This window comes from Haematobia irritans, chromosome 1, assembly GCF_050003625.1.
Source record: "Haematobia irritans isolate KBUSLIRL chromosome 1, ASM5000362v1, whole genome shotgun sequence".
In the NCBI taxonomy this organism is placed as follows: domain Eukaryota; kingdom Metazoa; phylum Arthropoda; class Insecta; order Diptera; family Muscidae; genus Haematobia; species Haematobia irritans.
In genome coordinates, this window is record NC_134397.1 from 76,115,294 (window position 1) to 76,132,222 (window position 16,929).

A 16,929-nucleotide genomic window follows, 5' to 3' on the forward strand; every position below is an offset into this window, starting at 1 on the left:
AGGGCTGCCCGATTTTATATTAAACTCAATGACGAGCGACGTTCTTTTTATAGCCGAGTCCGAACGGCGTTTCCGCAAAAACGCTTGGAATATCATACAATACAGAATTTATTTTTCATACAGCGAAAAAAGCAAGGCTTTCTATTAATTTTCGATTTGAAGTTCTCACTGAACATAACTACAATGCCTAATTTTAAGTCTATACGTTAGAGCTCGACGGAAGAATCGGCTTCGGCCTTCGGCCAAAAATCGATAACCGGACTTCGGCGTTAAGAGTTCGAAAAATATGATAATATTGAAGGAAACACACACAAATATTCTAAAAAAAAATAGTACATATATATTATATATGTACAAGACCTAATTTTGAATTAAAGGAATTTTGCATATTTTTTAATTCAATTTATTTAGGCTCCCCGATAAAAGGGATGCAAAAAAAGGCTTTATTTGTTTTACATCTCTCATTCTCAACTTCAAACTATTTGCGTGGTCTGTAATATCCACCCAAACTTTAGATGCATCAACGAATGACTGGCTAAAATTTTGAATATATTTAATTAGTATTGAAATTGGCTCTAATTGAATTGAAATTTCTTCGGACACATCATCATCTTGGATAACATTCGCTGCTTAGCTGAACGGACTGAACGGACGGACTTTTTCTACATTTACGACGCGTATGTGACGTTTACAAAAAAAATCGACTTTGGCCGATAGTTGTTTATTTTGCCGATCTCGGTCGAGTCCTATTATGCAATTTTTATTAACGGGCTATATTTGCCCTAATAAATTATCCATAATAAAATTTGGATATTACAGTGAAACCTCTCTAATAGTGACCGGTTTCCTAATTTTTGGCCACTTTAGGGCATCCAATTATGAGAGGTTAATTTTAATGTGTCAATACAGCAAACATCTCGCGACAACTGTCCACTTCTGAGAAGCATCATTTTTGAGAGGTTTCGCTGTATATGATGATCAAATAATTGTAAAGTGTCTTGAGAATTTATCAACTGAGCGTAGTTTAGGCTAAGTCCATTGTGATACCGCAATGTTGAACTTTTCTCTTATCGCTGAATGCTGCCCGATTCCATGTTTAGCTCAATGACAAGCTTGCACCCTCAAACTCAATATTTCACACCACTGTACATCCTCTTACTGCTGGCAAAAACGTATTTAATTTCTCTAATCCTTTATGGTTGTAAACTGTTTGCCTTGAATCAGAATACAATGCAGTCGTTAGATATGTTTACGGTATCAAACTACTATTATCTGAATGACACTTCTTTTTCAACGCCGTTCGCCTGTGGAACTCTTTACCTGCTACCATTCAATTTATTGGCAATGCTATTATTGAATGTCAATAATGCTTTATGTGGACATTTTTTTGCTTTTGCATATCTATACTTATTAATTCATTTCCGTCGATATTTTTACATAAATTTAAAATTTTGTCGCTTATTGTCTTTAAATTTTTGAAAAATATCTCTATATTAATTATAATTTATAGTTTATCGCAGATAACATTTACTATCTTACCAACATTAATCACATACTGCGATTTAAAAGATTTTTGTATGTCTTGTAGTATGTGAATGAATAAATAAAATAATAATAATAATTATAATAATAAGGGACCAAAAATGTATCCAGTACAAATGAGAGGGCATAGACCACGGCTGAAAAACTTCTTGGTGCACGGTCGAATCTGGAATTGAACCCATGACCCTTTGTATGCAAGGCGAGCATGTTAACAATTGGCACACCGGTGGCTCCTAGCATAGCATTATCAGCTATAGGTGGCAAAACAGAATAAAATCATACCTTTTTGGTGCAAATTTTATACCAACTTGATGGGGAACAGCCCCAAGCAACTTTTCATATAGTTAATAATAAAATGGATTATTAAAGAAAAGTAATCGTGAAAAATGGTGATTTTAGCGGCTAAATGCGAACGTAATACTCACTTATGGGGAAGATAATCGAAGAACAAAAAAGGATATGCCGTCTTTGACTAATAATTGCGGGATAAGGGGAATTTTATGCAAGTCCTTAAGAATCCGCTTTATGATGATCTAAAATCATTATTAAATTTTCCAAAAAAAAAACCTATTTGAATCTGTGTTAAATTATTGCATTTACCCAACAAAATGCATCCAAGCTATAAAATCTTGTGCAAAACTCTATCAATGTCATGTAGGACATTTTACATCTGCTGTCAACAGAAAAAATCTCTATTTATCTTTAAATATTTAAACTCACACGGAGAATCAAAATCGTATACTCGGGCAGTGATGCCAGTATTTTTCTGGCTCTTCTCCCCAAATGAGGACATTCTCCGCCCCAAAAATCCCCAATAATTTTTTTACAATTTTATTATAAAAACAAAAGAAAAATCTTTATTATTTTTTTTATAATAAAAAAAAATTAAAAATCACAAAAATATAACATTTTTGTCATACCGGCAGCTACAATAAAATTAAGATTTGGAAACACAACACCAGAAGACCTGTGATCGTCTTCCAAATGCTCGCGAAATGAAAATGGAAGTTCGGTCACTACGAACGAAAATTTCCTTCTAAATATTAATCAAGTAATAAAATTAGGTGGTAGGTGAAACACCTTCATCATTTCCATATTTGTCGGATATATTGTCCAAATCAATTTTGAACACTGATGAGGGCACAATTGTCGAAATATGTCTTGGTCAAGCTGAGTAAAATTATAAATTAGCGCTTGGGCCCTCAAAATAAAACCCTCCGTTTCTATCCGTTTCTAGGCCAGATGCTCAATTTCCACCTTGTTGACTGTCGTGAAATAATTCCCCGATAAATACCCAAGTCCCCAACTCGAAAATTTCGCCCCCATCCTCTAAAAAATATCCCCCATACTGGCAACTCTGTACTCAAGAACGGTTGAGGGAATAAATACAACATGGTGGTTAGGTTAGGTACAGGCATCTCGTTATATAGGCCCAGTTCGTTGAAATATCACCGGTTGCCGTTCGATTTTGTTTAGCTCAGTGACAGTAACAGTTAGTTGACACAGACTATTACTAAGTTCATACTGGAATATATAAAAATTTCCGCTAAATAATGTTTGCTTATTAATAGCTAATTGTAATATCTACAAGCCACCAAAAGTATTTTTGCCTCTGAGTTTATTTCAAAATAAATTTACTTGATGAATTCCAATTTGAACTTATTAAAGAGAACTATTTGCATTGCCAAATTTTAATGCTATGTTCCCACTCCCTCGTTTTCTTCATTCTTTTTTCAAAAATAATTCGCAGTTCACGCCGATTTGAAATTAGAGGTGTGCGCGTGACTGAAATTTTACTCCCACTCACGCACATTCACGAGGCAACATGTTTATTCACGCACGCTCCCGCACGATACGTGTTGTAGCCAATCCCTCTCACGCACATTCACGAAATTAAAACCAGTACTCACGCACGCTCACGCACGAACTACTTTTAAAGACTCAAGTTCACGCACGATTTACGACAATTCTCGTGATTCACGACAAATTCACGAGCCTCACGACATTTTCCAAACGGAAATCAACAAAGGTAACAAACTTCAAAAATAGAATATAGTTCGAGAGCTAACTAAATTAACTTCAGTTAACATACGAGTAAAAATTAAATCTTGATTTTTTCGTGAGCGCGACTTTGCAGCAATTTTATTCACGCACGTCACATTTTATTCACGCACGTGTCACGAAAATTTCGTGTCACGCGCACACCTTTAGTTGAAATGTTTTAGTTTGACAGTTACCATGGAAACTAGGAATTCCCATTTAAATATACGCAACGTCTGTTCACATAAGTACCTCGACCGGAAAGGAAAATTTTTGTTTTAGTTATTTTCACATCGTTTTCGTTTTTTCTATGAAATTTACTTAAAAAATTTTTAGTCAGAGCATATATCAAATTAAGATGAAAACTTATGTTTTGAACTTGATTTTTTTGTATGGGGAAAACGACTCGTTTTGTAAAGTTTATAAAGAGAAAACATTTCTAAACCCAAAAAAATGATTGGTGGGAACGCCGTATAAGATTATACGTTCTAGGTTTAAGCTCCCATTATTTCCATTTTCTTTCAGTATACTTTCAATATAAAGACTTAATAAAATGTAATAAATTATGGTATAACTAAGTATAACTATTAACATTATTAAGCATTTACCCAAAAAATTGAATGATTAAAAAACAGAAAAAACATCTGAGTACCATTGTAAAATCATTGTGAACAGTTTGTACACGGTGGGAAAAAGCATTCTTATAACCCCAAAATTATAACATCAATATTCCGTGTATCCCACATCTAAAATCACATCTAAATTTCTCAAATCAACAGAAAACTAGAAGTATTTTACAACGAGAATCCTTCTAGCCATATGCCTTCATTATTTCTTATAGGTAGTAGTTCAAAATTCACTCTTGGGAAAGTGATATATTAAGTTCAATTTTCATGTATTAACATAAACCAAACAAAGCAATGTGATCAAACATGGAAAACTGTAGTTTTTAAAGGCGACAGTCACAACAGTTCTTAACAGGTTGGCTGATAAATCCCTGGTCTGACACATAGATGGCGTCGCTAGTATTAAATGCATATTATTTTTATATAGTACCAACCTTCAAATGATTCGTGTCAAAATTTGACGTCTCTAAGTCAATTAGTTTGTGAGATAGAGCGTCTTTTGTGAAGCAACTTTTGTTATTGTGAGAAAAATGGGAAAAAAAGGAATTTCGTGTTTTGATAAAATACTGTTTTCTAAATGGAAAAAATACGGTGGAAGTACAAACTTGGCTTGGGTTCCGGACTCTGCCCCAGGGAAATCAACAACAATTGATTGGTATGCAAAATTCAAGCGTGGTGAAATGAGCATGGAGGACGGTGAACGCAGTGGACGCGAAAGAGGTAGTTACCGACGAAAACATCAACAAAATCCACAAAATGATTTTGAATGACCGTAAAATAAAGTTGATCGAGATAGCAAAGACCTTAAAGATATAAAAGGAACATGTTGGTCATATCATTCATCAATATTTGAATATGCGGAAGCTCTGTGCAAAATGGGTGCCGCGCGAGCTCACATTTGATGATTCTGAGCGGTGTTTGTAGATGTTAACTCGTAATACACCCGAGTTTTTCCGTCGATATTTGACAATGGATGAAACATGGCTCCATCACTACACTCCTGAGTCCAATTGACATTCGGCTGAGTGGACAGCGACCGTTGAACCGTCTCCGAAGCGTGGAAAGACTCAAAAGTCCGCTGGCAAAGTAATGGCCTCTGTTTTTTTTGGGATGCGCATGGAATAATTTTTATCGATTATCTTGAGAAGGGAAAAACCATCAACAGAGTGACTATTATATGGCGTTATTGGAGCGTTTGAAGGTCGAAATCGCGGCAAAACGGCCCCATATGAAGAAGAAAAAATTGTGATTCCACCAAGACAACGCACCGTGCCACAAGTCATTGGAAACGATGGCAAAAATTCATCAATTGGGCTTCGAATTGCTTCCCCACCCACCGTATTCTCCAGATCTGGCCCTAGCGACTTTTTCTTGTTCTCAGGCCTCAAAAGGATGCTCGCAGGGAAAATATATGGCTGCAATGAAGAGGTTATCGCCGAAAATGAGGCCTATTTTGAGGCAAACCCGAAGGAGTACTACCAAAACGGTAACAAAAATTGAAAGGTCGTTATAATCGTTGTATCGCTCTTGAAGGGAACTATGTTGAATAATAAAAACGAATTTTGACAAAAAAATGTGTTTTTCTTTGTTAGACCGGGGACTTATCAGCCAACCTGTTGTTATTCTTTTACATCGATATAATCTGTTATTATAAAAACAATTGTTTTGGTTTATTAAAGATTGGTTATATACATACGTGGTTTAGAAATTTGTCATTTTATATTTTTAATTTTTAATTTAGTTTTTTTATTGCCTCACATGCAACAAGATTTATAATCTTATAATTACAGTATGTGACATAAAATATTTCAGATGTTACATAGTTTGTTTAAGAAAAGAATAAAGAATAAGTACATGAAATAAGGTTAATACTAGTTGTGACTAGGAAACAATTTTAAAGGAAATTAAAAAAAAAAAAAATAAATAAATAAATAACAATGTTTAACAATTCGATCCAAATTTTAAAATTTAATATTAATAAATATAATAACAAACAAGTATGATAACGAAAAGAAAAATTAAGTACCAAAATGATTAAATAATGCTTTTTTGAAGTTATCTGCGTTGCCTATGCGTTGAATAACGGGAGGGAGAGAGTTCCAAAGACGAGTTGTGTTAGTAAAAAATTGCCATTCAGAAAGCAATAGTTGTTACGATTTGCAACGATATGTATACGTGTACTTGATCTTCCGAATTGTAATTTCATATGAATATAACCTGGAGTTTTTGTATATTTTAGTTTATGCCTCATGATGAGTGCTTTAATATTCATATAATCTCCAATATCGACTCCGTATAAGCTCTTGCGGAAAGCTGAACAATTTTCGAACCGTTTAAGACCGTAAATATATCTTAATATGGCTTTATATGCTGATTCGAGACGATTTTTACTGATAACATCAGTTTTATGGCCTGCTCCTGTATATCGAACGAAAGCTTTCCTTCGTATTCCAAACGAAATAAAATTGATTTTTGTTCTTCTATTTCGAAAGGCAAGTCACTTCATATTTTGTTGTCGGGCAATAAACGAACACATACAATAAGTGTCAAGAAAAAAGTAAAAACATTGTTAACATTTGAATGAATTCTCAGGCCAAAAATTTGAAAATACTCATTTTTGATATTCAATGTCTTCTCATACAACCGAAACGAACTTTCAAAAATATAAAAACTCGAAATTCATTCGAATTCGAGTGACTGCCTTTCTTTCGAATGGGGTTTCGTTCGATATGCAGGAACAGGGCATTAGTTTTTAGTTTTGTAGTAGTTTTGACTACTTTATAAACCTTCCATGTAAAAAAATCAAAGGTACACAGTCAATAAAAATTTGTGTTTCGGCATCTTTGTCCTTAAAAAAATTAAATTAATTACTTAACTGTTTAACGGCCATTTTCTCGTAGCTCCGTTAGGCTTTAACTGCCAGTTAACAAGAAATAAATTTCAATTATCTTTTCTCCTGTTAACTTTAACTGAAAAATTTCCTGTAGTTAAGTTTCTAATTCACATGTGGAATATATAGGCAAATTGTCAGATATGTTAACATAGCTAACGGAGCACTAACGGAGCTTCATGAAAATGGGGGTAAGCCGAACAAAATGTTCGATGATTATTTTAAAGAAAATCAATAAAAAAAGAACATTGTTTTCTTTATTTTATCGAAGTACCTTATCCCCATTCGACTGTGCATCAAACTAATTTAATTTCGATTTATATCAACAGTAATAATATTTAACTTTGGCCGATCATGCATTTTCAACGATAGTTTTGTGAGAAATATAGTTTTTTTTCAATAAATTTGTTTAGCAGGCGTTGTTTCAATGCTGTGACAAAGCTCAATATTTATAACCATCAGAAATTTCTGTCTGGGATGTGACGGTAATTCTGAGGAATTTTGCCGTTTAGGAATATTTTTCACAAATATTTCATAATAATAAGGTTCAATGTTGTATTTTACTTGATAAATGGTTTATTAGGCATATTATAAAGTAATTCATGAATTTAAATAACTGTTTCTATTTTATTCACGAAATTGATCTATGTTTGATCTGTTTCAATTTCGTTGTCATTTTACGCAACATCTACTGCAGTTCTGGCGTATATGCACTAGAGCTCGACCGAAGCATCGGCATTCGGCCAGAAATCGATAATCGGCCTTCAGGGTCAAGAGACCGATTAAAGCTTTTTGAATAATTTATTTGATATTGAATTGTCCAAGTGTTGAATTTGTCTCAGTCAAAACACCCAGTACAAATAAAACGTAAAAAAATTATAAAAATACTTGTTTGACATTATATCAAACTACTTGACTGAATTACATGTTATTGTTGTATTTATGCATTTGTTGAAAAAATATTCTAATATTGAATTAAAACACACCAAATTTCTTCAATTATAAATTTGAGGAAAATAATCGGCTTCGGCCGATTATTTCTTTTTTTTTGCCGAACATCGGCTTCGGCCAAAAAACCCGCTTCGGTCGAGCTCTATTATGCACATCTAAATGTATATCGCTCAACTAATGGACCAAATTTCGCTATGAGTAGCACTAAGCCTTTTATCTTTTGTTATTGGCTTTCCTTCTTGATTTTATATGTTTTGCACACGTTGTTTTATCCTTTATCGCAGTAGTGAACATATGGAAAAAACTTTTAAAATAGCTCAGTCGTCATATTTTGATCCATTAGAATCGGTGAGAGAATAAATTATTTTCGAGATTTCAGTACCGGAGACCAGGAGTGATTATTTTTCAACTTTTGGTACATATACGGATAATCATATATACGGTGATAATCATATACTTTAAGCCTATGTCCCATTTCGTATTTCCATTGTAAAATCTACATTTATAAACCAATTTTCAAAAAACAAAAAAAAAAAAATATAGATTCGAACGACGCAGAACACATGTAGCACATATTGAGTATTTGTGTGTACTTTGTGTGTGGGAAAGTAATAAAATTAAAAATCTGGAATTTTTTCACTTAATGGTTTTTTATATTTCAAGTATTGGTTGTCTGAGGTGGCTGTTTTTTAGTTTAATATGTATCAATTCCTTCTCTAACGATAACCGTTTAATTTAATTTATTGAATTTTCGAGTTTTACATATAACAAGATATTAATAATCTTATAATTACAGTATGTGAGTCTAGTTGATTGCTAGTTAACAAGATGATAGTAAACAAGGAATTTAAATATGTAATAATAATAATAGAAAAAATAAATAAGTATTTAATTAAAACAACATTTATGGACAAAAACCAAAAAAGTGAATAAATGAAAAAAATAATAATAATAGTAAAAACAAAAATGTTAACAAAAATTTAAAGGTAAATATAAGTAAAATAAATGTTAATAAAAATAAATGTTATAAAAGATAAATTTAAAAACTCAGCGAAGACAATAGAAAGCTACAATAAGTTTGAAAAATAATTAAAAATGGATTTCTTGAAGGTAAAGGGTGATACGGTCAAAATTTGGTCAATTTAAACTTGACGTATTTCTTTCAATTTTGCATTTAAAAAACCTGAACACCCCTCATTTGGAAGGTGTGTGTGTAGAATGTTGCTCCTATTTTGATTTTGGAATTCACTCTTCAGTTGTCAAAATGCCGTCCAAGCAAGAAGAGCAGCGTATCAAAATTTTGCTCGCGCATCGCGAAAATCCGAGCTACTCGCACGCAAAGCTGGCAAAATCGCTAAAAGTTGTCAAATCAACCGTTACAAATGTAATTAAAGTGTTTGGGGAACGTTTGTCGACAGCCAGGAAGTCTGGATCGGGGGGAAATCGAAAACCGGAAGCCGCTGAGACGACAAAGAGAGTTGCCGGTAGTTTCAAGCGAAACCCTAACCTCTCTCTCCGAGATGCCGCAAATAAGCTGGACTATCGACTTACAAGAAGGTAGTGACTCCAAATCGCGATGATAAACAAAATATGACGGCCAAAGCGCGATCCCGGAGTCTGTACACGACGATGCTGACGAAGTTTGACTGCGTGGTAATGGTCGACGAAACCTACGTCAAAGCCGACTACAAGCAGCTTCCGGGACAGGAGTTTTATACGGCAAAAGGAAGGGGAAAGGTAGCAGATATTTTCAAGCACATAAAACTGTCAAAGTTCGCAAAGAAATATCTGGTTTGGCAAGCCATCTGTACCTGTGGCTTGAAAAAGCAGCATTTTCATAGCTTCCGGGACTGTCAACCAAGAAATTTACGTGAAAGAGTGTTTGAATAAACGTCTGCTGCCTTTCCTGAAGAAACACGGTTGTTCCGTACTGTTTTGACCGGATTTGACATCTTGCCATTACGGTAAAAAGGCCATGGAGTGGTACGCCGCCAACAACGTGCAGGTGGTTCCCAAGGACAAGAACCCTCCCAACAAGCCAGAGCTCCGCCCAATTGAGAAATACTGGGCTATTGTCAAGCGGAACCTAAAGAAGACAAAAAAACGGCTTTCTGCGGCGAAGAAGGTGGACAAGGTGGCTGTACAAAATCTGATGGCAGGTGTCAAGCGTGAGGCCCGGCAATTCGGATTTGGAAAAGCGAAAGCCTAACTGAATATTTTTCCTGAATTTTATACTAATTGAACTTGAAAAAGAAATTTAATTTGATTTTTTAAATAAACGATTTCACCGATTTACACGCGTTTTCCCTTGACCAAATTTTGACCGTATCACCCTTTATTGGTTGTCTGAGGTGGCTGTTTTTTGTTTAATATGTATTAATTCCTTCTCTAACGATAACCGTTTAATTTAATTTATTGAATTTTCGAGTTTTACATATAACAAGATATTAATAATCTTATAATTACAGTATGTGAGTCTAGTTGATTGCTAGTTAACAAGATGATAGTAAACAAGGAATTTAAATATGTAATAATAATAATAGTAAAAATAAATAAGTATTTAATTAAAATAATAAATAAATAATTAATTAAAACAACATTTATGGACAAAAACCAAAAAAGTAAAAACAAAAATTTTAACAAAAATTTAAAGGTAAATATAAGTAAAATAAATGTTAATAAAAATAAATGTTATAAAAGATAAATTTAAAAACTCAGCGAAGACAATAGAAAGCTACAATAAGTTTGAAAAATAATTAAAAATGGATTTCTTGAAGGTATTAGCGTCGCCAATGAATTGGATTGATGGAGTTAATGAGTTCCAAAGACGAGTAGCAGTATGGAAGAAATGCCATTCAGACCAAAGATTATAGATTTGAGGAAGATAGTAAATTGGCTTGCGACATACCAAATGTTGCATTTACCAGATTAGTTCAATACATGTTTGTAATCTTTTAGTTGTTTTTCGTTAGTAGTAAATTATTTTTTAGACTATATATTTACCTTTGAAGACGAATGTTCCATGAAATTTCTCGTAGAAGAAAATATTTTTTTTTTTACATTTTGACGACACTTTACTTATTAAATAGGTGTATTTTGAATATGAATTCGCAAGAATTCATATTCAAATTCGTCGTCAAAGGGTTAAATATAGTAGTTAATGCAGAGTGATGTCAATTAATAAGTGATTAGGACTTTTTGAGTAGGCTTACCTACAAGATTACCGGGTAATGAGAGCTTTTTATTTTCGTTCCACATCACTGTATGTATCCATTCATCCCAATAAGCCGACCTAGCCTTTACTACGTCTCAGTTACCTGAATATATATTCTGGATTTATTGGTCATGGGACCTTATTGTTATTTAATGAATCATTGAGTTATAAAACATATGTACAATAGTTTACAAATCTAATTCGCATTTTCGTTCTTTTCTTGTGATTTCAGATAACAAAGAATTCGCGCGGGAAAGCAAAAAAGAAATACATTATGTCTGAGGACGAACAAGAAGCAAAATCTTCTAATATAAATGGAGCTTCACCTGGCGATGATAAAGGCTTTTGCTCGGACAGCAGTAGCAACGATTTATTAGAAAAATGTCCTATTTGTCTATTCACATTTCGGCAGCAAGAAATCGGGTCGCCTTCGTCGTGTCAGCACATATTTTGTGTTAATTGCATTGAGGCATGGTCAAAGAATGTTCAGACATGTCCTATCGATCGTTTAGAATTTGACCGTATTATCGTGCGCGAATCGTATGAAAATCGTAGAGTCGTACGCGAAATAAACGTTGATCCGAACGCGGCTAAAGAATTAATCTTGGACGATGAATTGGAGGATGTCGAAGATGTTACCAATTGTGAAATATGTGGTCGACCTGATCGTGAGGATGTAATGTTGCTGTGCGACCAATGTAATCAGGGCTATCACATGGATTGTTTGTCATCACCCCTATCGGAGATTCCAGAAGGTTCGTGGTACTGCGATAATTGTGCCGATTCACAAGATGAAGACGAGGACAGCGAAGATCTAAATATGTTGTATGATGATATCAGAGATATGGGAATACCAGAAACACGTCTACGTGTTAGAGAAATACAGCAACCTAGAATTTTGAGAACCAGGCAGAATGAACGCATTCGCGCTGCTGTATTGCGACGTACCAGAGCTACGGTGTCGGCATTAGAGACTACAACGACTACCACAACCACCAGCAGTGCAAGGGGACGTCCACGTACTACTACTACGACAACAACAACTACTCGCCGCTCTGCCAAAAGAAATGCTAGTGGTTCTGTACGTAAACCACGTAGGAAAACGAGACGAACACGACGTCGTCAACGTACTTATGTTGTAGAATACGATGTCAATAATTTCGACGAGAAGTTTGCTATAAAAACCACGAAGAAGGTTATAAAACGACGTCGCAAGGCCGCGGCAAAGAAATCGAAATCTAGATTCTCAAGTCGCGGAGCACGCTTAACGGCCAGTCAGCGCTTAGCTGAACAGCTGGGAGTTAAACCAGATCCTACATTCACCTCACACTTGTCTGGATCTAGCGCTGGCCTATCTCTGACAGGAGGAGCCAATGACTTGGAATATTTTTCGGATAGCGATGGTGGTGGAAATATTGAGAGTGAAATCCACATTGAAACTGGTCAGGGAACAGCAGTGCAAACATCCGTACGTATTTCCAATTATGGATCACACAGATCGCGCAAAGGTTTATTATTGGGTAGAGTGGGCCCAAGACACGTACCAGAACCAGTTGCAAACCGCGATAGCGCAAACTCCGATATTCTGTCAAGCATATTGGACATTCAAGACCGTTGGCATAGCGCTAGTCGTAATTTAGAAAGTGTACACATCAATTCTGATGGCACATTAAACTTGCCACATTCAAATGGGGGTGATGCAAATAATTCTAATATCCCGTCAACATCATCATCACAGCCAAATACGCCAACAAAAACATCTGAGAATAAAGTAGAAAAGGGCGATCAGAAACAAAATTCCCAAACTTTGTCAGACGGTCCCAACCAAAACGAGATAACTCAAGCTCCAATGTATTCCCGAGGTGGTGGAAACGCAAACTTCAATTCTGGAGGTGGTGGCTACAATCGCTATGGAAATAATCAAAATAATTATCGCGGCGGTGGTGCCGGTCATCAATATCGCCCTTCTGGCGGCGGTGACGGTGGTCGTGGAGGGCATGGCGGAGGCATTAATTTCAATATGGTTGGACGTGGAAATTTTAATTTCAGCAGTCCATCCAACAACTATAATAACCCAAACCAACCGGGCACGGCATTTCCTCCTTTCCGCCAATGGAACTACAATCAGCGTAATCAACAGAATGAAGAGAATAATCAAAACAATAATAGGCGTATGCCATTCAACAACAACCAGCAAAATGACAATACGCAGCCTCGAACTCCCCAAAACCCATTCAACAGCATGCCACAACCACGCTTCCCTCCGCCAGGTGGCCAGAGGCCAAACCCAACGAATTCGGATGATCTTTTTGGTGGATTACCACCACCAGTTGGACAGGTTCCCGCTCCGAGGCTTCTAAGTGTCCCTCCTCCACCAACACCTCCTACTATGATGGTTCATCCTCCCGCGAGAGCTCTCTTTCAGTTGAATAATGATTATGGACGCGACGATGATTCCAATTGTCCCAACTTCGCTATATATTCGCAGGAATCGCAAGAGGTTGCTAAATCATCCGATGCTTATCCTGAAAGAAAATCTGCAGCAAATTCTGCCAATGAGGCTAAGGTATGATGAGCTTAAATTACAACTTTATTTTTTTTTTCTTCTTGAAAATGGAGTAAACCTTGTTGGGCATATGTGGAATATATTTGAAAGTATGTGAGAATCTTATTAAGGTTTATCGCTCGTTATATTTCCCTCAAAAATCACAATTCATTAATCTATAGCAAAAGGTAAAGCAGATTAAAACTATTATTAGTTTTTTTATTGCACGACTTTTATTTTGATATCATCTACAATTTTAGGCAGAAATTTTAGAAAATTTAGAATTTCGAGATCGGAGTTTAAAGATATTCACTTCTATAAAGAAAGGAATATAATAGTAGGTAAGCTGAACTCTGATTGTTTAATAATGATTTGTGGTAGTTAGGAATATATGTAAAGCGCCATTTTTGTTGCAGAAAAACTAAAAAAAGTCAAATCTCCTCACTTCCCGGATTATTAGGTGATGAAATGATCAAACAGAAAATATAAAAAAGTATTTTTTTCTTAACCAAATCAATTGATCAAATTAATTTTTAATTGAAAATTTTTTCAATCATTAAAATTTTGATTCATGAATTCAATCACATAATTAAATTATCCAATTCATTTTTTTAGATGACATTAACATTTTAATTGATTTAATTAATTTCTGTATTTGATTTATGTTTTCGTTAACAAATTGTTTGACTCACTTAATTGGAATATTTTTTTATAATATACTTCCAATGCTCAGTTCTTGAAATTATATTAGATATTGATCTTGGAGTATAAGATCGGTTTGTGAGAAAATTATGGTCTGTTTCTGTATATTAGCCGATAGTTTTTTCATATTTCAAACGAAATAAAATTAGTTTTGGTTCCTATATGTCGACAAGCAAGTCGTTTTTCAAATGTTATTATCGAGTTGGAAACGAACGAATACGTATCTCTAGAGAAAAAACTAAAAACATTGTTAGGTAAGGATAGGTAGGTGACAGCCCGATGTATCAGGCTCACTTAGACTATCCATTTGTGATACCACATTGGTGAACTTCTCTCTTATCACTGAGTGCTGCCCGATTCCATGTTAAGCTCAATGACAAGGAGGCTCCTTTTTATAGCCGAGTCCGAACGGCGTTCCACATAGCAGTGAAACCACTTAGAGAAGCTTGGAAACCCTCAGAAATGTCACCAGCATTACTGACTTGTTGTTGTTGTTGTTGAAAAACTTTTTGGTGTTAGGCCGAAGCAGGAATCGAGACACGATCTTGTTTATGCAAGGCAGACATTCTAACCATTGCACCACGGTGCCTCCCTACAAATATTGAATGAATTCTCAGGTAAACAATTTGGAAATACTCATCAATATATTCTCATACAAACGTAACGAACTTTCAAAAATACAGAACCCAAATTGATTCAATCGACTTTTCGTTTGACATACAGAAACAGAGTATTATACTTTCAGCTAATGTCACAGTTTTTCGTAGTGAATCCAAAGACAATCTAGAAGAAGACGCAGCCTGGTTCTCTAAGAGAGTGAGAGAGAGAAAAATGTCACGGTGTAGAGGGCTATGAGAAAAAATTGCTTTATGTGTAAATTTTTTTCCCAAGGCAGCACTGGGAAAACAGCAACAATAAATATATGCTTTATGTATACTTTCTATTTTAATTTTCTATCATCTTTTTGGTATTATTTTGTGGTTTTTAATTCAGAAATTTATCAAAATCACATATGTTATCTATATTTTCCGACGCAAACGGCAGTACATTTGAAAGACACATCGATGCAAACTTCATGATATTATGGTGACAGAGGACTCTGGTGCTTCAGTTTTATTATGACAAAACTGAGTCTTCTTCTAGATTGTCTTTGGTGAATCATTTCATTTCATTCAAAAGCAATATCAAAAATTTTATTTAAAAACAAAATTGTTTAAAACTTCAATATGGAGGATCTTGAAAATGCAATACTATAGAACAAAGCCGTATTTTATCCATATGATTGATACATAGTGTGGAAGAGTATCATTTTAATTTTAATATTACAATGTAATAGTAAATACTGGTTATTTTGAGTAGTATTGATTGTATTGGCAACGGAATATGGTCCAGTCATACAAAATCATAATATATACGATAATAACATAGGGTTTCGACCCAATTTGGGTTAAAGTTAGAGAAATTGAAACACTTTCAATATTATCAGAAGTTATAGAACACAGAAAGAAATATGTATTCTTCTTTAATTATAGAGAATTACATGTTTGATATCGATCGGATCGATTTTATAAGGAAGACACATATTTGTTGCTTCAAATTAGAGTTCATGGATTGATTGCCATTCATGGATTTTTTATGCAAAATATTTCAATACTTTTTTGTCAAATTGAAATTTATTCCCATAAATCAATTTTTGATTGTCGTGATTAATGTTATAATTTTCGTGATTCTGGATGTTTCGATAAAAAATTTATTATATCTTTCAGGAAACGCGATTTCCCATTTTTTAGATGTGAAAGGCTTTTTTTGCACACTGAATCAATGGAAAATGCATATGCTTTACTTAGACTTTTTAGATCAATTTTCATTTTTTTTAATGAAAAAGCTAGTGCCGTTTTTTTATTGCAAAACGCATAGCTGAGTTTTTATTTGATAATGTACCTCTCCATTATCAAATAATTATTATACTTTATTATAATTTATTATACTTTGTATTTTTTTTGGGAAAATAATTTTGATTTTAAGACAACAAGTAACAAATGTGGTAAAGAACATTCGATTTCTTGATATTTCTTGGCTTCATATTGAATGTCGAGTCATTCGAATATCAATAAGATATTAGAGTTTGATTAATAAACAAAGTATGAGATTACCACCAAATTAGAATTCTTCTTCTTTATTTGCCTATTCGATTTTCGAATGTTGGCGACCAAAATGCAAATACAATAATATTATTACTTAGCTTTATATATATAATCAAATATTGTTTATAATATTGGCAAAAGTCTCTCTGTTTCCGGCTTCGCTTAGCAGATTTGCGATGTCGCGTATGCCGGTCCACTGTTGAATGTTGTTGATCCACAGAAGTTATTTCCTCCCTCTAGTAGGCCTTCCTTCAATATTCACATGGATATTTTGT

The 16,929-nt window shown here is 34.4% G+C and overlaps 1 protein-coding gene across 1 annotated transcript in view; it reads left to right on the forward strand.

Moving 5' to 3' along the window:
* Nucleotides 1-16,929, forward strand: part of LOC142221205 (uncharacterized) — a 59,676-nt gene that overhangs the window by 13,285 nt on the left and 29,462 nt on the right. The window contains exon 3 of the mRNA XM_075290819.1: nt 11,496-13,829. Within this exon, the coding sequence (XP_075146934.1) occupies nt 11,496-13,829 (2,334 nt within the window). The remainder of the gene's footprint in view (nt 1-11,495; nt 13,830-16,929) is intronic.